The 24,594-nt window shown below is 40.0% G+C and overlaps 1 protein-coding gene across 2 annotated transcripts in view; it reads left to right on the top strand.

Annotated features, from left to right (window-relative positions):
- Window positions 1-24,594, top strand: part of ADGRA1 (adhesion G protein-coupled receptor A1) — a 392,880-nt gene that overhangs the window by 363,676 nt on the left and 4,610 nt on the right. For both annotated transcript variants that reach the window (XM_026710526.2, XM_087932478.1), the window contains exon 18: window positions 20,795-20,896. In XM_026710526.2, the coding sequence (XP_026566311.1) occupies window positions 20,795-20,896 (102 nt within the window). The remainder of the gene's footprint in view (window positions 1-20,794; window positions 20,897-24,594) is intronic.

Genomic DNA, 24,594 nt, shown 5'->3' with positions numbered 1-24,594 from the left:
GATTTTGGGGTGGGGGTGGGGGACAACATTTAAAGGGGTCACAGAAAATAGCCATCATAGAAAGGGAGATACTGGAAATGACATCCTTTTGATAAAAGATATGCTCTTTATTTTTCTTACATAAAATGTAACTATTTTTTATTTTATTTATTTATTTGATTTGTCAATTGTTTACAAGATAGTAGGTATAAGAATAAACATGAGTATGAATACAGGAAATCGGTACAAATAAATGGGCATAATAGAACAGTGACGGTAGGCACAATTGTGCACTTATGCACGCCCCTTACAGACCTCTTAGGAATGGGATGAGGTCAATAGTAGATAGTTTAAGGTTAACGGAGTGGGGGTTTGAGGATGTGAATATTATCCTACAGTAGCAACAGTTTGAAAAAGGCTGTTCCATTTTTAAAAATATTTATGTAATTGTTGTTAAGGTTGTACATGCAGCAATTTGTGTTATCAATACAAGATTTAGCTTGATAATCAAGCTATCTGAGCTGTAAGAAAATTGCATACTTATTGTAAGGTCTTGTCCTCCTGCACTAGACAGATAATACCTTGCATTGTTGGCTGGAATATTATGTGCGTGATGGCTGAGAGATTCTTCTTGACATAAACCTTTCCCAAACATAATTTCTGGATACACATATAGTAGAGAGCTGTTACAGGTTATTAATGAAAATCCTTTATTCCGCACTTCTATCTGACAATATAGAACTCAGCAATTGAAGTCAGCAACGTTAACTTATGAATACATTTGCTTTTGGTACTTTTTATTATTGATCATATGCAATTTAATATTGTTATGGCTCAACAGAAAAACTCATGAGTAGTTCCATTAATTCTTCCAGTAAAAAATTCTATGAAAGAACTTGAAATACCAGTTTCAGTGAGCCTTCCCTGTGTTGGTTTCTTAGGCTGATTTCCTGTTGTAAAGAGAAAAAAATATTTCACCATCTTTTTAAGAAACCATGTCTCTTTATACAAATTTATGTGCTTTTTTAAAATCATAGCCTCATGAGGCTTCCGAGGTGCAGTTTTCAATATAGATTGAAATAGAATAGAAGTAAAATAGAATAACAAGAGTTGGAAGGGAACTTGGAGGTCATCTAGTCCAACCCTCTGCTCAAGCAGGAGAACCTATACCATTTCTGACAAATGTCTGTCCAGCCAGCATGAAAAAGAAACTAGTCACTTAATATCTACCCAATTTAACCCAGAGAATACCTGGAGAGAGGAATGGTCCTAGTTACCTTCTTCCAATGTAGTTGAATAACTTCATTAATATGATCATGGCTTATTGACCCAAGCAATGTTGCATATGGCTGACTGTTTGCTAATTCTAGGATTCAAACATTCGGTTTGAAATATGGAATTAGCAAAATTATTCTATTTTAATACAGTCATTGTCAACTTATGACCACAACCAGGGCCAGAATTTCCATCGCTTAGTTATGCGGTCATAAAGTGTAATGTCACACAGGGGTGGGGTCCTACCGGCATTACAACTGGTTCACTTCACACACGTGCACACTACATGCCGCGCACACTACTTACAAATTACCGGGTCCAGCAAGCATTCACCTGCTCCAGCTGACGAGCGGCACTCAGCTGTGCCACGCAAAGCAGCTGAGGAGGAAAAAGCAGAGACAGAAGGACCGCCTAGAGCCTGGGTGGGCAGGTGGGCCAAACAAGCAACCAGAAGATAGTTGCAGCAAACCGGTTTGTTGTCAGCTGCTCTTCGGAGCTACCAGTTCTATAGAACTGGGCCCAAGCGGTAGAATCCCACCCCTGATGTCACATGACCACATCGCTTAGCGATGGCAATTCTGGCAGTTCCAGTTGCCATCGTAACTCCAGTGTGGGTCATCAACTGAAAAGCAGAGGGAATCCCAGGTAAGGAGAAAGAGTAGACCAGGTATCCTTGATCAGCAGCAGAAGACCACAAAGGTCAGCCAGGGTATCACAGACCGCGGAGTGCAGGGGGCCAAAAGGGCACAAAAGAGGTGATATCAGAGGTGGTATTCAGCGGGTTCTGACCAGTTCTGGAGAACCAGTAGCGGAAATTTTGAGTAGTTCGGAAAACCAGCAAATACTACCTCTGCATCTATTCTCTGCCTCCCGAGTCCCAGTTGATTGGCTGGGTCTTCTTTGGTTGCCCTGCATAGGAGAACAGAGCTGGAAAGCAGGTTGGTGGAGTGGGGAGGGAATGGGATTTTGCAGTAACTTTCCCCCTGGAGTGGGGAGGGAATGGAGATTTTATAGTATCCTTCCCCTGTCATGCCCACCAAGCTGCGCCCAAGCCACACCCACAGAATCGGTAGTAAAATAAAAATTTGAATCCCACCACTGGGCGATATGGTTGGGGGGAATTGAAGTGTCCCTTCATTGTATGTGCAGGAAAGGTGCCAAGTGCCCAAATTTTAATGATGTGACCATGGGGATGCTACAGTGGCTACAGCTGTGAAGATTGGTCATAAATCCCTTTGTTCAGTGCCTCCATATCACTTCAAACAGTTGCTGAACGAATGGTCTTAAGTTGAGGGCTACCAGTACTTGTTACTATGTCCAATTCGAAAAAGATTTCATTGGAAGAGGAGTACCCAGGAAAAGGTACTAGCTGCTTAACATAAAAAAAATCTTTGAGTTTATGTGCTTTTCTTCCATACTTTTAATTTGTATCATTACTGAAAGAGGATTTCAGAAAACAGATAATCAGAGTTGGAAGGGACCTTGTAAGTCACCTAGTCCAACCCCCCACCCAAACATCAATAAATGTTTATTCTCTTCTGAATGATTACAAGCAATGCAGTCTTTTAAGTTGTTATGATGCATTCCCCAAACACAGGTTCTTTATTTCCAAAGATTCAAAAACTCTATTGATCAATCATTAGGCAGGCAGGCAGGCAGGCAGGCAGATAGATATATTCATGGTCTCCTATTAGCCATATTCATACTCTCCTATTAGCCAGCTTATTAGAGCAAACAAAATATATGCAATAAGCATTTAAATGAACATTTAATTCTATAACAATTTAAATTAAAATGCAAGCTCAGTAATGAATTATTTGCCCTCATTGGACAGGATGATTTATGCCACATATGCATATTCCCTAGTGCATTAATTGTTAAAGATGCTTGGCTCACAGAACATTTCCTTGCAGCTTGATAAAAAGTAGTCTATTTAGACAGGTGAATATATAAACCATTGGGGTGTAGGAGGGTGTTAGACTAGGATGATGTCAGGAACTGGGATAAAATTCAAAAGTATTACCAGTTTAGCTCATGCTACCTATACACAAGTATCTAATCTTCCAGCGGTCAGTGCAAATTCATGCTAGATAAGAGTGAGCAGAATTTAGGGAGGAGCTGGACTTAAGTCTCTTGTGGGAGCTTAGCAACTCCAAACTGATGGAAATCAATCTGGGCAAACTTGGGTTCGGCCCTGGTCATCTACAGATGGAGTGGTATAGATCAAGTACAGATTCAGCCATGGAAGTTCACTGGGTGACTTCAGCCATTCATTATATCTCAGTTCAAATGGTTCTATGAAAGCAATAGAGGAAGAAATACCATACATGGTAGTTAAGCTCAGGAAAGATGGGAAGGTGTCTCCATTCAGAGTTGGCCAAAGGAGAGGAGTCAGTAAAATATGGTTTATATTCAAGGGTATCTCAGAGAGTCTAGCGTTTGCATATCACGGACAACTCTAAGAATATAACTTGCTTTGTGTAATGGACCCTGAGAATGTCCTTGAGAGACAGAAGGAAGAGGAGGAAGAAAGCAATTTAAGATAACATCAGATAAGAGACAGCTTAGCCCACAAAAGCAATGAGGGTGTGGAAAATATCTCAGAAGGGATCTTCCCTAGTTTCTTGTAGAGACAAGGTAGGAGAGAGGTATTTTCAAACCTGCAAGTGGTGTTTTGAGTCTTGCAATATCATAACTTGATTATACAGTTTAATAGAAAATCTTCACAGAGATTATGCTATGGACTATTACAACAGAGTAACATTACATTTTACTTACTACCTATTATATCTTGGGTTGTTGTTTTTCGTTGTTGTTCGAAAGCATCCTATCAAGGGTTACTTTTAATACAACTACCAGCAATTGAATATTCTCTTTTCAATAAATCTGATCTTAGTTATTCTTCCATTTTATAATACTTTGTTATTAAGTCATAACTTAACATGTTTAGAATTCTACATCATAGCTTGCAGGTTCACATAACCAAAACCTTTTACATATTAATAAAAAGTGGAGCCTTTCAAAGTAAAAGACTTGAGGAAAGGTGTACAAAACATTTGCTTGGTTATGCATATTTGAGGGAAATTATTGTTGGAAGAAATATCCATCTAGTTTAGTTCCAATCCAGGAGAAAGACACTGGAAACATAGAGGCTGCTTGTAATGATGTTTTAATGATGAACAAACCACCAAGTGCATGGAGTTGAGTGCGGGAGTTTTATACCTTCCCTTGGGCTTTGCACTTGAACTTCCTGTTCCTGTCCAAGAACATGTATGTTCTTGGCTGTTGTAGGGGTTATGTAAAGGTCATAGCTGGCTCTGTAGGTTTGGCTCTGTCTGAGTTAAGTTTCGTTGAAGTTTGGACTGCTGATGCAATGAAGGGGTGTTGGGCAATTCCTATTGTGACTGAGGTCTAATCCTATGTTTGTTGGATCTTGAGTGAGAGTGTTTGCTTATGAATAGAGCTATCTATCTCTTTATCTCTTAAGTGCTGACATCTGCCGTGGGCTATTAAGGAAGGTGACAGCTACTTTCCAAAAGCATGTTTCTCCATTTCTCCCTTTAGGGAAATATAATATTCTGCTTTTTAAAATATTTAATAGCCTAAAATATTTCTAAGTGGGGTGGGTGCTATGTTTCTATATTATAATACTTGGATACCTTTTTTTTTTCACTTTCCCCCTCCTTTTCCAAACAAATTATTATAAAAATTAATTAAAAAGGAAAAATAGTTTAGGAAAAGAAAAGGCTAAAAGAGAATCTCTAGCCTAAAATATTGTAAAGACAAAAAGGAGGAGAATACTTGGATACCATTTCTTAAGAAGGAATTAGTAAAAAAAGAACTTAAAGAATGTTTGGAAGGAATATCCCACAGATCCAAATCTAATATGGTAAATGTAGTATTGTATGCCCATTTTCTCTCAAGTATTTATTTTCGGAATATTTACTGGGAATATGAATATTATCCTCAACTGCAGTATAAATGGAAGGAAATAATTAATAGGCAATCATTAACTGAGCAATCTTAGCAATTGGGAATCCAGATATCTTGAATTTATGCATGGACAAGCTAATAGCTGAATAAAATATGGAGCATTAGAGCATAATTTGAAAAATCTAACCAATGAGGTAAAATTATATGACTCGTACTCAGGGAAAATTTTGAGAGTAAGCCGGTATAACTATTTCTTTTCTTTTCTTTGATCCCACATGCATAATAGACAATGCACAGAGGCAATGCAGTTGAAAATACCTGTCTTCATTTCTGTAAGAGAAGCATGGATGGTCGCAAGAATGTAGCTAGACTGAATATAACTGCTAAATCCAGTTCACATCTAACCTTTTTTTTTCCAAGGAAAAAAAAGCTAAAAAGAGAAATGAAGAGTCAAATTGCACATAGTTTTTCTGCTTCATTTGCTCTGAAATTCACTTTAATAGCCTTGACTGATTGGATTTTCCTTTCCTGATTTCTTCTTAGTATTAAACAAACAGATATTCACTTCATTCGCCTCCCTGCCATTTTGTGTTGTATGGGACGCTGTAGCAAGGGCCCTGAGAAAAGTGGCTTATGACCATAGAGCCATGGTGGTGCACTGGTTAGAGTGCAGTATTGCAGGCTACTTCGGCTGACTGCTGGCTGCCTGCAATTTGGCAGTTTGATTCTGACTGGCTCAAGATTGACTCAGCCTTCCATCCTTCAGAGGTCAGTAAAATGAGGAGCCAGATTGTTGGAGGCAAACTGGAAAGCATTATGAAGCAGTATGTAAGTCTAATTGCTGCTGCTATTTATGGCCATTTTAGCAGCCCCATGGTCACGTGATTTACATCCGGATGCTTAACAACTGCTTCATATTTATGACGGTTGCAGTGTCCCAGAGTTATGTGATCACCCTTTGCAACCTTCTTGACAAGCAAAATCAATGGGGAAGCCAGATTCACTTAACAACCAGGTTACTAATTTAACAACCGCAGCAATTCACTTAATAAACATGGCAAGAACAGTTGTAAACGGGGGCAAAGCTCACTTAACAAATTTCTCACTTAGTAACATCAATTCTGGACTCAATTATGGTCGTAAGTCAAGGACTACCTGCATTTGATTGCCTACCTGTAGTTGATTATATATATATGGGATTGAAGAGTTCCCATTTCAGATTCAGTAAACACTCCAAGGTGGATTATACAATATACAAATGATGCATACTTTTTAGAAAGATTTTCTTTCTATTTTATATATTCCATGTCATATTATGTATCCCCACCACTCGGTGTAAGTAGTAGAGATTTTTTTTTTTAAAGCTCCATTACATTTTTCTTTTAATCAGAGAGCCAGCAGTCATATAAACTTTACCCTGTCTAATAACTTGTGTTATCCCCACTGGGTTTTGCTGATTGGGCCAAAGTAATTGAAAATCTGCTGGAACAGCCTTGGATCTAATGGAACACAAGAGCAGTAGTATTTCTCACCCCTGAGGGATCGTTTCCAAATCAGTATTTCTGTTGAAGCCTGATTTTGTTGGCTGGGGAAAACAGTCTGTATTACATTCTCTGGCAAACTATCTAAAATGTTCATAGAAGTAGATAGTGTATTAAGGTTGTCAGAATTAATTCTTCTTGTTTACCTCTGAGCACTGTCGACAGGAAGAAATGTTTGGGTAAATGTCAAAGCGCCAGATTTCCATTGGTTCCTTCAGCATCCCGTCACTGTTCTCAGTGGCAAGAACATTTCCATAGTTATAACGTGGGGTGATTGAAAAGGCTACTTGCAGACTATGAAGACATAATGTAATGGGGACAGGAGGAATTTGCTTGAATAGGAATGCTAAAGATTTAGAAAATTCTGGGGGTAGGGGGTGGGAATAGGCAGTATTATCATTTATTTCCTCTTAAATTCATATCGTATTCAGAGGAAAGCAAAAAAGAAATATCTGCCAATCCAGTATTCATTTTAAAATCAAGAATATATTTGATTAGCATCAGAATGTAAAACAAGGTGGATTGCTTAATTTCCAAAAAGATAAAAGACGCATGTGCTGACTCTTAACAAAAGGCTTGATTTCGTAAAGTAGGGACATTTTATTAGTTGCTGCTATTGGTCTTCTTTTCATTTCTTGTTGTTTTTCTTCTGTCTTTCATTAAACTGAGCCAATTCCTTGCTTCCTCTGGCTGTGAGCCCACACATTACTGAACAAAATGTACTGTAAATGCTTTTTTGTATACTCTGAATTTTTTTGCAAAAGAAATCAGAGTAGTCTGCTCTCCAAGAGGGAAAAAATCAATTATAACATGTGCAAATATAATTACAAATAATTAAACCTACAAATACTGCATCATCAAAGAGCAAAATGTTAATTATGCTAACATATCTAGAACAGATCAAAGAACAATAGGAATAATAATAATAATAAAATTCTAAAGGTAGCTTCTTCATTATTGCTTTTTTGTCCATTTTGTGGTCTTGCCAGTTCTTACATCCAGATAATCCAGTGTTCTATTGTTACTACAGTAGAACCTCTGGCCACAAACGCTTCTGACCATGACCAAATTGGCTTCTGACCAAAAAATTCACAATTTTTTTTCATGGCCAATTGCTTCTACCGCACTATTTTATTTTATTTTTGTAAGCACCAAATTTCCAAAATTAGGTTTGGGTCACGGCTAAATAGAGTTGCAACCAAAGTTATGGACCAAATTATGGTTGTGACCAGAGGTTTTACTGTACTTTGTCATGTCAATCTGTGTGGCCTTCTTGCAGCAGCTAATTAGGTGAGCCACTGTTTCTTCAGTTTCTTTGCAGAGCTGGCATCTGTTGCCTGTTGTTATCTTCTCAGTTCTGCTTTTGTGTGCATTTGTTCTTAAGGCTTGGTCTTGTGAAGACAGAACTAGGCCCTCGGTTCTTTTTTCTTCCTTCAACTTTCCTGATCTTAGCCATAGCCAGATCTTGTTATCTGCTTGGCCTGATTAGTAATACTTTGCCTTGCCTCTTCTTCATTTGGTCTTTCTTGTATGCCAGTTTGGTCTCTCCACTTAGAAGCAGTCCTTGACTTATAACTGGCCACTTAGTAACTGTTCAAAGTTACAATGGACCTCTCCAGGGCTATGACCTGGATTCATAGACGGCCGGGTCCCCTCCGTGGTCACCTGATCGTATTTTGTGCACTCAGAAACAGACCTGCATTACATTGTTTACGATGTCCCATGGTCACATTAACTTGATTTATGTTTTTGCCAGAAACTGATATTTACTTCCAGTTTCCGGCAAAAAGCAACCATTGCAAAAAGTGGATTTTCATAACGACTATCACAAAAAAAATTGTAAAATTGGGGGTGATGACCTTCTTAAAAACCACTATGACTTACAACTGTTCTGGCTTCTATTACGGTTATAACTTGAGGACTATCTGGAATGGAGTGGGAAAACGGGTCCAAGAGCTGCAGGAATCTCGAAGGGTAGAAAACAGAGCATGGGGTGTCTCATAGTTGGGAGGCCTAGACAGGTGGATTTGAGCCTGCCCTAAGTCTCCCACGGCTCCCACACTCCTGAGCTCCACTAAACAGCATGGATAGGGTCATTAAGCAAGGTACTTAATGACAGCATAAGAGGGAAACTGGGTAGGAGGTCATTAAAGCAATCATGTGGGCACCTCGCTTAATGACTGTTTCAACTTGCAACCATAATGGGCAGACTACCTGTACTCAAAATATCTTCATGGTTTATTAGCTTCAGTGCATCTTCACTGTTCTTCAGGTATTCTTCTGATGCCCTTTTTTCCTCTTCAACTCTCTAGCGTACCGTCAACATTCCATGCCCACCAACTTTTATTAGTAAGTAGAATCTCTCAACATTGCTGCGCAAATGAAGGGCATGGTTCATTGAAATGATTTTTGTGGTGTTCTTATCGAGAGCTTTTAGTTCTGCTTGAGTCCAGTCCGCTCTTCCAGCTGTGCATTTCATGACAGGAATTGCCAGGTGTTAATTGCTTGGTGATATTTCCTCCCCTGACTTTAAGATTTTCTTCTCTGTCCTGATGTGTTCACTTATAACCTTCTTGGCTTCTGCGTGCTTGATGTTGTCAGCTTGAAGGAAGCCCAGTTTCATCTTGACTCTTGATCTTATTTCCAGAGGGCATCTTGCTTCCTTCGGTTTTCACCATTTTTCTCCTGTTGATAGTGTAGGTGGCACATTTGTCTAGTCCAAATTCTATTGCAGTATCTTGCCTCTATATACAGACCTGTTCAATTATTCTATTTCAGATGGTGTTTTTTTCATGCAGTTTCAGATCTTCCATGGACCACATAACACCCCAGACTTAATAATTGTCAACAAGACAGACAAAAATTCTGGATAGTGGATGTCGCAGTACTTGGAGGAAGCATAACAGAAGAGAAAGAACAGAGAAAATTACAAAATACAAAGGCCTGTAAATAGGAGTTGTTTGGTTATTGCCACTGGTGCCATACCAAAGAGCCTTGGATAGGACTTAGAAAATGAGCACATTAACAAAATTTCCATCTGTCAATTACAAACGGCCACATTTCTTGGATGCACTCATGTATTACACCAATACATTGTGGCATCCTAGATTCTTGAGAAGAACTCGATGCATACGAAGGCCAACAACTAAAGATCTGGCAGCTGTGATTTCACATTGTTGTGTATATATTAATAATACTATTAATGAGATGTAAGATGTAGAAAAAAAATGAAGCCATTTTTAGCCCACCAAAGCACTTCTGTAAAGCCGATTCTTAAATAGTGTCAGAAATATGCAGTGATATGAAGCTATGGGAAAGCATTATTTCTATTACAAGGAGGTGAAAAAGACTTAATGACATGTGTTGACATTAGGTTTTCTAATCTTAGCAAAATATAAAATAATAGCTTCCCTGGGTAATTAAAAAGGGGACATTTTTCTAATTATAGGCACAGCTGGAAGGTGGGCCAGAGAAGCATTACTGTGCATATAGGTCAGGTGCGTTTGAGGCTTGAGCTGGACACCAGCCATGCTGGGAGGTTTGGCAGTCAAAGGAGCAGGTCAAAGGATAGGCTGGATGACAGTCCATGCCATTGAACCTGATGCATTTGCCACATCTGTGAGCCTATATTAGCCACACTAAGAAATTTGGAGGCTGGAGAAGTGGCCCAGAGAGCAGTCCAGCTGCAACCCTGGCCACTGGTGGTATATTGGCCATTTCTGTAGATCTAATGTAGCTCACTCATTGTGCCTGTGGGTCTTGCGCTGGCCAAAGGACTGGCCATGTTTGCAGCTCTGGCCACAACGGGGTTGTGTTTGATATGATTGTAACCTCTTTTGCTGTGGGCCTCTATCCTCATGGACTGTATAGCTCTATTTGACTTTTAATCAGAAGACAACAACCAAAACTCTAGAGCTTTGAGATACTGGTGTTGACTAGGCAGTTGGGTGAAGGGGGTAACAATAGAATGACAGTGTTCTATGAACCCTTCCGCCTACAGTGTCCATCTTTTAGCTGTAAAGGGATAAGAGGATCAATCAGCCCAATTCCACCTGCCAGCTCAGGACCTCTGACTCTGCAATTCCCCCCATTAGTTTGGGTAAGAGTCAATGGGAAGGTAATCCTTACCATCTGATAAGAGCAACAGGGAGGTGACTCCTGTAAGTAGGACGGTGTTCATATACGTTTGTGTTTGTGTGTGAGTTGGGGAGATGGTCACTGAGTACCCTGATAGCACTGAAAGTCCATGAAGCTGAACTGCCTCAGGATGCCTGGCTTTTCTCCCCCCGCCCCCCGATGGATAGAATCAAACACTATGGGAGATGCTCAACCTTGAGAATTGTGGGGGCAGGTAGATTGTAGAATAATATGGCACTGGAGGGATATGGGCTAGCGAAAGTATTACTCTGGTAACAAGTATGGGGAGATGTGGTGGGAAACTAGGAGTGCGCCATTCTTTAGGAAGACAGAACCGATGTCTTATACCAGTTTCACATTCCAACTCCTTGGTCCCAATCCCTGGTCCCAATCAGCAGACAGGCAGTAGTCCTGGTTTTCAGCTGCTAGGGCAATCTATAATAAGACCTCCCTCCTCTGAGATTTAGTCACTGAAGAGAGACCTAACCTGGCTGGGCCTGGAAGATTAGATGGCCCTTTTAGAAAGAGGACCAGTTGGCTTTTTGGGGTATGGAACGAGCCAAGAGTTCATGGCAGGAGTAGAACACTGGGCAGTCATAATCTGGGAATCCCTTGTGGCCTTCAGGGGCCGTTTACCACGGATCACCGGGTGTAAAACCCTGTTCATTAAGTTGAGTTCTACAGATCAATTGGGATTGTTGCTGTTGCACCCAGCCTCTCTCTTCTGCCTAGCAACCTCCATGCCTGAGCTCCTTGTTTCCATTTCTGCGTTGGCAGTGGCGTTTCCTAGACTTACAGTCTTGAAGACTTCAATCTGCCTTCTCTGGAGGTAAGTTCTGAGGTGGCTCAGGACTGGCAGAAATGATGATTTTACCAGAAGCAAGTTCTCGATCACTTCAGCAGGACAATCTGGCTAAGTGTAATAAGTAGGAGAAGAAATTGGCATTTGCTCACATTTTTATCCTCATTTATAGTGACCAATGTTGGCTTCAGGCCTCTCATTTTTGATAATAAACCGCCTGAACAATATGTTCTTGTCTTTCAAATAGTTGTTTGTAATAATGCCAAAGTGGATACATTGTTCTGTGTTTTTGAAAGTTTATATTTGAATGTGACATTTAGCCTAAATTTCTTCTTGCCTCCATCTGCTAGAAGGCAAATAAAACCCTTAGGCGCTCCCAAAGCCACCTCTGGGACAGAGTGGTAAATGTCTTGCTATCTCCATTTAAAACGATGAAATGGTATCTGCCGCTTTGCGAAAATACATGTCTATCGTTGATGGATCTAAGGATTATCATTGAGTCCAAGTAACCCAGAGGCAATCCATCTAAAATGTCACATGTGAATAAAAGCATCTGGTGGTGTAAAATGATTGCTTCTCTTTTTTTTAGAAATAATGTTCTGGTAGCTCTAAGGTATCTGGTAGCTTCTAGGGTTGGTTAGTTTTTTTCTTTTCAAAAATGCATCTTTCACTGAAATATGCATCCAAAGCGAGACAGCTGAGAAAAATCAAATAAAGAAGAATAAACATGTTCAGAAAGCCTCCAACGGTGGGGTTCCAATTTCAGGATTTAGAATGGGCAAAGTCAAAGAGAGTCTTGTATCCAAAGGGATACTGAAAATTAAAAGGAAAAGGCTTCTCATGTGAATATTACATAACTGTGTGGTGGAGTGTGTGTTTTGTATGCAAAGTTCCAAGTCTGATCTAGGAAAGCTAAGCAAAATTCACATTTGAAGTAACGAAGGAGACAGAGAACAATTCAAGTCCCTTTAAAGGCAATTATATGCTCCATTTCTTTTTCTTTCTCTCCCTCTTTGATAAGAATTAAAATTACAACATGCTCAGTACGGATTAAGCTAAAGCAGTTATGCAAATACAATCAAGTTGGCGGATTCAAACATTCAAGTATTTAAAATGCCTGGTTGTATTTAACAGTTTGCAAAGCAATGAGAACAGTGTTCGGCACAGTCTACTTATGAAAATGAGGGTCTTCCACTTGCAGTGGCTCCACCTCAGAATGACTGGAGTAGCATGAAAAGAATAGACTCATGCTACGGATTTATGCCTTGGGGGGTTGGAGTGGAAGACGTCCAATATCCCCTTCAGGCCTTACGATTCTAAAAACCACAGTTAAATTTCCACACTTCTCCACTCTGACCCAATGGTTCTTTCCTTGATAGAGTTTGGCCATTGTGGTTCCCTCTGGGCATTAACCAAAGACTGCCATTTCAAGATGAAGGTCCCTTTCCACTAAGAGTCACTGCCCATCTAAGTGGGAAATTAATGACAGGTGGATATTCAAATGCTTAGGTTTTCTCTTCTAGTCTTGTGCTTCCTAGACAAATCAAACTGTGGGGTTACAGTCTAGTTTCTAAAGGCTACAGATGTGAAATACTAATAAGTTATCACTTGAAATGGAAATATTTAAGTTACTGCAACTATGCTATTTATTGCAAACATTTGAAGTTTTGTTTCTTTGATACTCCGCTTACTCTGAATGTCACATCTAGAAGCTATCCAGTCAAACTTTACTTAGAACTCTATTGTGAGCCCAGTCCTTGGTGCACGTTCTTCAGATATCCTTCTACAAAACAACCTGAATGCAAATATGTTGTCTAATATATTAGCCAAGACAGTTTTTTTGAGGTGAATCACTGGCTCAGCAAACTTTTGATGATATATGCAGCTTTTCACTCTTTTTTAGTATTGCTTAGTCTCAGCAGAGCTACTCATAATCTAGATCTAGATATATGAAATGATAGATTTAAAATTGTGATGGTAGAAAATACACATAACTTGGAGCAAAACGTTGTACAAGTTTTCTGATCTTGGTTTTTCATTTGCAGATAATGCAAATGCTGAGATAGTCTCTTCAGTGCTTTGATCTTGGAGAAATGGGGGGTTTCTTGTTTGTTGTAAAATTTATCATTGCCTGTCCTGACAACCTCTCCTAACTATGATTAGATGGGCTGTGTTTTTGGATGCTGTTGTTTTCTATATGATTGACAGGTCATTATCTGGTTCTTGTTAAAACAATGCAGTGCCATCTTCTGTTTATGTTGTTAATCATTGTGTGATAAAGTGGGTGAACTGTCAAAGGTTAAATTTTTTAAAGTAGATTTCTCAGTTAAGAATTTGAGATATTTTTTTGTTTATCTGTATCAGTAGAAAATTGCATAGAACTAAAAAAATTGATGAGAGTCACAGCTCTCTTTGATGCTGCAATTCAATTTAAACTGACTGTAGGGAATGATTCAGAAGGCAGAGAACAAGATGTTGGATTTGAATTTCAAGGTCTAGACTTGCATTTTGCCACAATATTAAGAGGTCTGTGTAACTGGAAGCCTAGTGATCAAGAAATGTTTCAGATCTCAGTTGTGTTAGTTTAGGCCAGGAATGTCCAATCTTGACAACTTTAAGACCTCTGGACTTCAATTCCCAGAATTCCTCAGCCAGCTTAGACTATAATGAATCACTATTTTTCCACGACAGTGGGCAAGGGAGGATGCACAGGACTCCTAGAAGCCTGGCCCTCTGATAAATTAGCAATCAACAAATAGATAGACTAAGAACCTGTCTATGCTCTATTCAAAAACAAACATCAAACAGAGAAACAAACAGTGCAGATCACTGCAATTTCCACCATTATGTTTGCAGTGGGAGAGGCTGCCTGCTGTTTTTTGTTCTCCAGTCATAACAACAAATCAGTACATAGAAAATAATATTAAGTTTACAGCAGCAATCTTACTGGTCTTCCTAGAGAGCTGGAAAAGCCCATTGTGAAGAAATAAATTGTTTCAGAGAACAGGACATAGCCTCATGGATGAGAGAAGTATGCATCATCTTCCCACAGGGTCTTCATTCACAACAGTTGTGTTATGGAGACAACATCCCATTAGACTGCATTTCAAATGAAAAAATGAACCTTCAATGAATTTGGCTTCCGGATAGTCACCTCCCTGTCCTTGCCTCCACTTAGAGATCATAGCTTCTAGTATGACTCTTTTTGTTTTTTCTGAAGTATTCGGAAGGTCAGGTAATATTAGGTATCAATAGTTTTCTATTGGGCACATAATCATCCTTGTCAACTGTTGTCTGACATCTTTACATGCTTCAAAATCTTATTTTAAATTTCCCCATAAAAGTTACCCTAATTTTCTAGTTCAGATTCTTGGATTTTGTTTTTAACGTCAAAATGTATTGCAATGGGTTTCAGTGCTATAAAACTAGTTGTTTATATTTTTCCTGTCTTTTATATGAAAATCTCATTATATTGTTTGGCATTCCAAATAATTACTTCTGAGCTACCACTTTATATTTAGTTCTACCCCTCAAGCTACAGCTGTCAGACCTTGTGATTCTAGTAAAAGTTAATTGTATCCGTTCAAGGTCCGCCATTGTCTGATCTGAACTCAAATACTTCACACTTTTCTTTTTAGCTCACCAAACTATGTGCAAATAATGAATTGCAATTCCAATGTAATATTTGAAATGGAACCATGGGGTCCTAATTGTTTCTGGAGAATTGTAAAATGGAAGGTTATCCAATGGTACCGCTATTCTCAGAAAACATGAGATACATTCACTGTGTAATAATTCAGCAGAAGTAGAACTAGTGATGTAATCTCAGGCAAAGAACCTGTCTTTCAGATGACAGTGCACATAACCTGGTGAGATTCAGAAACCGTCTTTGTGGGACACGGGTTTTTTATAATAAGCATTACAAATTAACTGTCCAACATTCCCCATATCAAAGTATAAGCATGACCTTGTCAATCTGGTGGCCTTCAGTTCTTCTGTCCCAAACGTGCTTTTCCAAAAGGCAACGGGGTTTTGTTTTTCCTTGAAGATGTTTTGCTTCTCATCTGAGAAGCTCCTTCAGTTCTGACCATTTTCTTCTCAGCATTGTGAGATTTGTGTTTACTTAGAAGAAATGGGGCGGGGGGTGGGGAATAGCAGTGGAGGGAGAAGTTGAGGGGAAAACCTTTCCTCTCCTCTCATTTATAGCCAAAAGGATAGATCTCATCAAGTAGATGAGAAGAGAAAATGACTCATCTGAGCAAGTAGGATATTTGGCTTCTCATCCAAGAAGCTTCTGACTTGTCAGAACTGAAGACGCTTCTTGGATGAGAAGCGAAATGTCTTCAAGGAAAATCAAAATCATCCAGTTGGCTTTTGAAAAAGGACCTTTGGGACAACCATGACCTGGATGATTGAGAATCTCCAGAGATATTTCCAGTTCTTCTGCACTCTGACTCATTTGAGCTTAGCAGGAAAAGCGCTGCTGCCTGAGTTCCTACAGCATTGCTAACCAAGGGGTTTTTTTTTTCATGGTCCCTCCTGGAAGCCCCTTCCTTGATTTTCTTGCCTTTCAGTTTACCCTCTACTTGCCCAGATGAATCATTTCCCCTTCTCATCTACTTGATGAGGCCTATCCTGTTGGCAATCAGTGAGAGGAGTGGAAAGGTTTTCCCCCCTCTCACTGCTATATGTTTTTTTAATTGGTTCTTCTAAGTGAAGACAGATCTCATAACGCAGAGAAGAAAATGGGTGCTGAATCACTTGGGGAAGCCTTGAGGAAAATATGATGTCTGACTTGAATTAGCAGCAACTTTCCTTCTTCTCATTGCTCCCATTACCTCAAAATTCTTTCTGCCGCAAAGTGGCAAATTGCATTTTTTCTCTACGTTGCAGAGATGTGAAATGAGAGATGCAGGAAGCTTTGATGACTAATGTCGCCAAAGCTTCTCTGATCCAGCACATTATTGGGGAGCTCATTGGCCAGGAAGGGGGCACCATGAATGGCCTTTTAATAAAATTAATTAGAAAGGTGGGAGAGAGTTGCTGTGGAAGAGATGTATTTTCCATTAATTCAAAAATGTATGTAACATAGAGTTGTCATTCATAAAAAAGTTGGACTTTTTGTTCCTTCAAAAGTTGTTGAGGTGTTAGATTGAGCACCACCTCTCTAGAGCTTCTTTTATCCAGAGTCATTTCTATACTATGTTGATTGTAGCAGAGGTGGCAATCAGCAGGTTCTGGCCAGTTCTGGAGAACCAGTAGCGGAAATTTTGAGTAGTTCAGAGAACCAGCAAATACCACCTCTGACTGGAGATTTTACAGTATCCTTCCCCTGCCACGCCCACCAAGCCACACCCACCGAACCGTTAGTAAAAAAAAATGAATCCCACCACTGGTGACTAGGATGGGTGTTTTATTTAAAAAACACATATATATCACCTAGGAAACTTGTTCAGCTTATAATGGGGCCTGACAATGATTCACTGTTTAATTATAACAGTTACTAATACACATTGCACACATTAAAATGGGTTTGGTTCCAAGAAGTAACTAGTGTCAACATCCCGTATTTCACTATTAATTATTGTACATGTAAGTAGCAAAAGAAATGGTAAGTCTGCTTAATTATTAAAACCTTTTATACAACATAAATAATATTTAGTTTATGTCAGCATAATGAGTAAATACATCATGTAAGCCAGCTTTTCTTATTATAGGCACACATAGTGCATTTTCTACATCCCTTTTTGCCCAGCCTCCCTTCCCTGCTATATATTTCGTATGGCACCTGCTCCCAAGCAGGGGTTACCCTTCTGGGCTTCTCATCCTGGGTAGCTTAGAGATAGTGCTCTAATTTTCCTTTCACAAAGCACATAAGGACATTTTAAGAAAAGCTGGAGAGATGTAGCCTCCTCAGCGTCACAGTGAATACCAACTAAGCCTAGGGCCAGTTGCTAAAGTGGTTTAGGCAGCCAGTATCAGCAGTAGCTAAGGCTGTGCCTAGAGGCAGCACACTTAGCAAATGTATTTATTTTATCAAATTTCTATGCCCCACACACTAGTGAGACTCTGGGCAGTTTACAGATAAAAAAAGTAAAATCGTAGGAAAGCTATAATTAAAAACAAAGTTAAAACCCAGACTAAAAACAGAGTTTAAAAAGAACAATTGCAGAGTTAAAAGGCAGAGGAAGTGCCTTCAGACCACCAACCATTCCCAGGGTTGCATGGTACGCTTAGAACCCCAGGCTGGTTGCCAGAGCCAGGTCTTCATGCTGTTTCAGAAGGCTAAAATAGTGAGGGAGGAGCCTCCCTTGCTTCTGGGAGCAAGCTGCCCCGTAGAGTGGGTGCAATGGCAGAGAAGGTTCTTTTCCTAAAACCTGTATGCAGAATGTCAGAATTATGTATTATACTCTCTCTCTCTCTGTGTGTGTGTGTGTGTGTGTGTGTGTGTGTGTTATTCAGCTTTGTTCAGGTATTTTCCCACATCATTATAGTTGTGCTTTTAAAGTTGTAGTGACGTTTCAGCAGAATCTCATCTGCCATCATCAGGCTTGTGTATTGGGTTCGTCTGTGTGTCAGGCTTTCACAGCCATTTCTGTTTTAAATTTGGTGCTAGCCTCCTGCTGTGTTAGAACCAAATTTAAAAGCACCAAATTTCTAATAAAATCTCTTATAAAAGAGATTTTCTAGCTTGGCGATATGTCTTCTTCTTGTTCTCTATATCTCTTCTTGAGGACAGAACAATATTGTTTAGAGCATCGGCTCCCATCTCTGCTATCAAAAGTTTTACTGTGCAGTAATATTTACAAAGGAAAGTTGAAGATTAGAAGATCATGGGTTCAGGTTTGTCATCCTGGGTTCTAGCACATTAATTACATAATCAAGTAAGATAGAACATCTGGTTTCTTTCAACATGAAACAAAACAATTGTTTGCCCAAATCCTGTGTGTAATATACACTGCTCAAAGAAATAAAGGGAACACTTAAACAACACAATGTAAATCCAAGTCAGTCACACTTCTGTGAAATCAAACTGTTCACTTAGGTAGCAACACTGATTGACAATCAATTTCACATGCTGTTGTGCAAATGGAATAAACAAAAGGTGGAAAGCATAGGCAGTTAGCAAGACATCCCCAATAAAGGAGTGGTTCTGCAGGTGATGACCACAGACCACTTCTCAGTTCCTATGCTTTCTGGCTGATGATTTGGTCACTTTTGAATGCTGGCGGTGCTTTCACTCTAGTGGTAGCATGAGACGGAGTCTACAACCCACACAAGTGGCTCAGGTAGTGCAGCTCATCCAGGATGGCACATCAATGCAAGCTGTGGCAAGAAGGTTTGCTGTGTCTGTCAGCATAGTGTCCAGAGCATGTAGGCGCTACCAGGAAACAGGCCAGCACATCAGGAGACGTGGAGGAGGCCGTAGGAGGGCAACAACCCAGCATCAGGACTGCTACTTCCACCTTTGTGCAAGGAGGGACAGGAGGACCACTGCCAGAGCCCTGCAAAATGACCTCCAGCGGGCCACAAATGTGCATGTGGCTGGTCAAACGGTCAGAAACAAACTCCATGAGGGTGGTATGAAGGCCCGACGTCCACAGGTGGGGGGTTGTACTTACAGCCCAACACCGTGCAGGTCATTTGGCATTTGCCAGAGAACACCAACATCGGCAAATTCGCCACTGGCACCCTGTGCTCTTCACAGATGAAAGCAGGTTCACACTGAGCACATGTGACAGACGTGACAGGGTCTGGAGACGCCGTGGAGAACGTTCTGCTGCCAGCAACATCCTACAGCATGACTGGTTTGTCAATGGGTCAGTAATGGTGTGGGGTGGCATTTCTTTAGGGGGCCTCACAGCCCTCCATGTGCTCGCCAGAGGTAGCCTGACTGCCATTAGGTACCGAGATGAGATCCTTGTGAGACCATATGCTGGTACGGTTGGCCCTGGGTTCCTCCTAATGCAAGACAATGCTAGACCTCATGTGGCTGGAGTGTGTCAGCAGTTCCTGCAAGACGAAGGCATTGATGCTATGGACTGGCCCGCCCATTCCCCAGACCTGAATCCAATTGAGCACATCTGGGACATCATGTCTCGCTCCATTCACCAACGCCACGTTGCACCATAGACTGTCCAGGAGTTGGGGGATGCTTTAGTCCAGGTGTGGGAGGAGATCCCTCAGGAGACCATCCACCTCCTCATCAGGAGCATGCCCAGGCGTTGTAGGGAGGTCATACAGGCACGTGGAGGCCACACACTACTGAGCCTCATTTTGACTTGTTTTAAAGACATTACATCAATGTTGGATCAGCCTGTAGTGTTTTTTTCCACTTTAATTTTGAGTGTAACTCCAAATCCAGACCTCCATGGGTTGCTAAATTTGATTTCCATTGATAATTTTTGTGTGATTTTGTTGTCAGCGCATTCAACTATGTAATGAACAAAGTATTTAATAAGAATATTTCATTCATTCAGATCTAGGATGTCTTATTTTTGTGTTCCCTTTATTTTTTTGAGCAGTGTATTTTTGTGCCTTTAGCTCAGGTTCTAGATTGGGAATAGAGATGATACTGCCAAGTTTACAAAGAAAATGGCTTAGTTTAATAGGCCTTTTGCAAGGTTATACTTTTTAATATATTAAAGTCAGAAAATAACATATGATACATATGGTCATTCTGCTTGAAATTTTGGTTTGGCTAATTTTTCAGAATAAAATTATTTTATCTTCTCTTTTTAAACCAAAATCTTCACTATCAACAGTAATCCCTTTTTTTTGAAAACAGCTTTCATTTTTAAGGCTGGAATGTAGGGATTTTGATGGGGTTTTTTTCTTAATGAAAGCTTGCATCCATGGTTAGATGAAAATATGTTTTTGTTGAAGTGTCCCCAGTTTCAAATGCATTTTACACTAAAATTCTAAACTATATGTTTCTAAATGTAAACCTTTTACTTTCTAGATCATCACACTGTATATTCAATTTTTTTTAATTTTCAGTTTTAATGGGTGATTGAAACTGATGGATTGAGTTACATTCTGCTTTCAAAGACTCTTGTTTCAAACTTTAAAAATCTTTACCTGATGCCAAGCAGATTCACCTGTCAAATAATTGTCTTTGAAACAGGTTCTATCTGATTAGTGGAGGAGTTCCTTTTATTATCTGTGGAATTACTGCAGCAATCAACATAAATAATTATGGGGTAAAACATTACGCCGGAGCTCAGTTGTAAGTATATCCCTATATTTTCCATGTACGACACCACTGTTATTTCCTCTAAGAATAAGCCATGATTAAATAACTTTCAGTCTGGAACCATAGAGCCTAATCCAGGATCCCTGTCAGATTAGTTACTCCCTATCAACATGTGGGTTTTGTCATTTTTTAACATTATGTATTATAATCTGCACACAGCCTATGCTGCAAGTTAATTATGGTTTTTAATGTTTATAAAGTAAACTTATGAATGCACGAGGAGACAACACCTGTGTAGAAATCCATCCATTTCTTCTAAAAGAGTACTGAACTGAGTACTAAGAAGTACCACAGAGGCATTAATAAATTGTGTATTACAATATTTTGGTATCATTTAAGGAAAGCAAGTATTCCCATATTTCTAGAAAAGCTGAGGAAGTAAAGCAAACTGTGTTTTTCCTTCATGGAAATACTTTTAGGAAATTTCATGTGAGAAAAACGGAAGAACTCCAGCAGATTAAAGAGAGCAAAACTCTTCTGGAAGTCCTACCCTATTAAAACCTATTTATTCCATCACATGTGATTAGACAATCACTTATAATCAACAGGGTGTTAAAAGAACTGATTATTTATGTTCATAAATTTGTGGGAGACTTTCCTGCCAGCACTTTTACAGATGTTGTGCTACTTTAGTTTAATCACTTTAATCACAGGCAATCAATACCAGATATCACAATACAGGTAGAAAACCAGGAAGCAGATGGAGGGAGGGGTAAAATTGCTCAGGGAGAGAGAGAGAAAAAGGTAGACTAAGTCACAGCACTGTGTCTTGTATGCCTTATTCATTTTTCACAACATACAAATGTAGACCTTCCAACTTCTGTGTGCTTTTATGGAGCTAAGTTTTGAAGTGGCCTGTGATGAAAACCCTTTTGAAGATACCACTGACCTAACAATTCCATTGGCTCTCACTTCACCTTACTTGCTATGTACTGTGAAGTTCTTGAAAGGCTTTCAGGATAGCTAGGGATTGTCTTGTGTGTCTGTTGTTTTCTTCTTACAAAACAAGAGAACTCTTCTGAGAAATCAAAGGAAGCTGTTAATATTTTATGTGTTAGTGAGAAGTGCTTGAGAGCACAGAAATTCAAATAAGGCCGCACCGCACAACCTGAAAGGTACATGTGAGCATCTACTAAATCAGCTCAGAGTTTATCCCCTTGTTCATCCAAGCACCTAGAAAGCAGAGCCTCTGTAAGGGACCAAAATCCAGATGCTTGGCCACTGACTCACATTTATGATGGTTGCAGTGTCCCAGGCTCATGGGATCCCCTTCTGCAAGTTTCTGACAAGCAAATGGGGAAACTACCATGTTTCTCATATAATAAGGCCGGGTCTTATTTTATTTGGAGCCCCGAAAAAACGGCTAGCCCGTCTTTTCGGGGGTGACTTAATTCCACTCCCCTTGCATCTTAGGGCGGGCGGGCGGTGACGGCGGCTTGGATGTTGACCTCGGCGTTGGTGGAGCACTTTGTATCAGGGTCAATGCAGGCAGCACCATATCCAGGTGTGCAACAAAAGTACTTCCTAACAGCAAGCCCCCCCAGCCATTTCCCCCCCATTTCGCATGTTTTAATATAGGCCTTAATTTGGGGGGAGGGGCTTAATTTCATTTCATGCCTATAAAACATGCTGGGACTTCCTATTGGGGGAGGCTGTACTGTTGGAGAAACAGGGTAGATTCACGTGTTATTAGTTTAACAACTGTGGCGATTCATTCAACAACTGTGTCAAGAAAAGTCATAAAATGGGGCAAAACTCACTTAACAAGTTTCTCACCTAGCAGCATAAATTTTGGGCTCAATTGCGGTCGTAAGTTGAGGACTCCCTGTAAGTATGAATTATTTTCATAATTATGCAGTGTATGAATTATTAGACTTGGTGCTTAGAAGAAGAATATAGTTGCACAGCACTGTAATAACAGTAAAGATTGTATCATGGTACCCTAACTAGGGAAGGCATCTTAAAATCAGGGGGCTATCACTGAAAAAGCCCCATTCCAGCACCGCCACTCACTTACTATCCTTCCCCAGTGGAAATGTTTATGGGTAGTACTCAGTTTACAACGAGTCACTTAACATATATTCAAAGTTATGAAGGACCTCCCCGAAGCTACTTACAACTCGTTTCCAAAGATACAGTGACCACACCCATCCAAGGTCATGGGATCACACTTTGGGCACTTAGCAACCAATTCGGTTTTACAGCTGTTTTCAAGCATTCCACAGTCCCTTGACTGCGATTCACAACTTTTTCACCAGTTCCACTGTTCACTTCTGGTTTCTAGCAAAAAAACACCCACCGTGAAAAATGGATTTGCTTAACAACTGCAGCATTCACTTAAGGACCGCTGCATTTGCTAAACGACTACCACAAAAAATGTCAAATATTCAAGTTTGGTCACATGGGGCTTCAACTTACAACTGCAACAACCTTATGACCTTAATTTTGGATTCGATTACAGTTATAGATTGAGGACGACTTTTAAAGGATTGTTTAAGTTCATATATTACTTTGTCCAGCTTTGGGCACAGGGTTGGTGGATACAGACTTTTGTTCTTCCAGGCTCCTGTATGTTAACTCCTCCCCTCCTTTACATTAGCTGAGAAGAGTCTGCTTCCTCCACTTTTCTACACAAAAGGGGAGGTTTCAGCAATCACACTGCCAAAAAACAACAACCCCTACGCTAGTGGCTCTGAGTAAACACCATTTCCCGTCTTTTTGTTGATTGGAATCAAGAAGAGAATTTAAATGGGGATTGTAGAGAGGGGAGAGACAGAGGATGCAAGTGACAAAGTATGTGTTGCAGAATAAACCTGCCATGCCTACCATACCTGTGTCCAATGTCCACAAATGTGAAAGGGCAGAGTTAGGGTTGTGATGTTGCAATGCACATTCCATCATTGTTTTATCATTGGGGTTTGTATCACATACCTATGAGTGAGCAAATCTCTAAACATCCGCAATTTGTTCTCTGTGGATGCGTTCTTATTTGACAATAGACCGTGAGGTAATTTTATTAGCTGTGTTTCAAAACCAGAGTATTGGATTTGGTATCTAGAGAGCTGTAATGAAAACTTATTTTCTTGTATGATACGAGAGCCAGTGTGATGTGGAGATTAAAGGGAGTTTTACATTTACCTCAGACACTGAGCTCACTGGGGGGATCTCTGCAACAGGCCGAGATCCTATCAAAAATGTTACTTAAAATGTCAGTTTTAAATGCTGTGCTACTGGTAAAAACTAGATGAGTATTACAAGTGGTCATCAACTTGAAGTTAGAACTGGGTCCCAAATTTCCATTGCCAAGCAAGGTGGTTGTTAAGTGAATCATGCCTGAACTTATAACCTTTTTGCCATTTGCTGTTAAGTGAATCCTGCAATCATTAAGCAAATCCTTCTTCCCCCATTGACTGTGAAGGTTCAGTCATCCATTGTCTCAAAGGTTCGTTTTAAAAAGGCAACTGGACTTTGTTTTTCCTTGAGGCAGACATTTTGCTTCTCATCCAAGAAGCTTCTTCAGTTCTGACTGAATGGTGGGGGTACGGGGAATACGGAAAGCTTTATATTCCTTTGCAGTCATCTGGTCTTTAGCATTCTCTCTGGAAGCTGTTGAGGCCACTTGGGGATTTATCTATGCCATTAGGGTCACCGGAATCATCTCACCTGCAAAT

Source organism: Pseudonaja textilis, chromosome 4 (genome assembly GCF_049901715.1).
Source record: "Pseudonaja textilis isolate UNSWEBS1 chromosome 4, rPseTex1.2, whole genome shotgun sequence".
Classification (NCBI taxonomy): Eukaryota; Metazoa; Chordata; class Lepidosauria; order Squamata; family Elapidae; genus Pseudonaja; species Pseudonaja textilis.
This window is presented reverse-complemented; position numbering and strand designations above follow the sequence as displayed.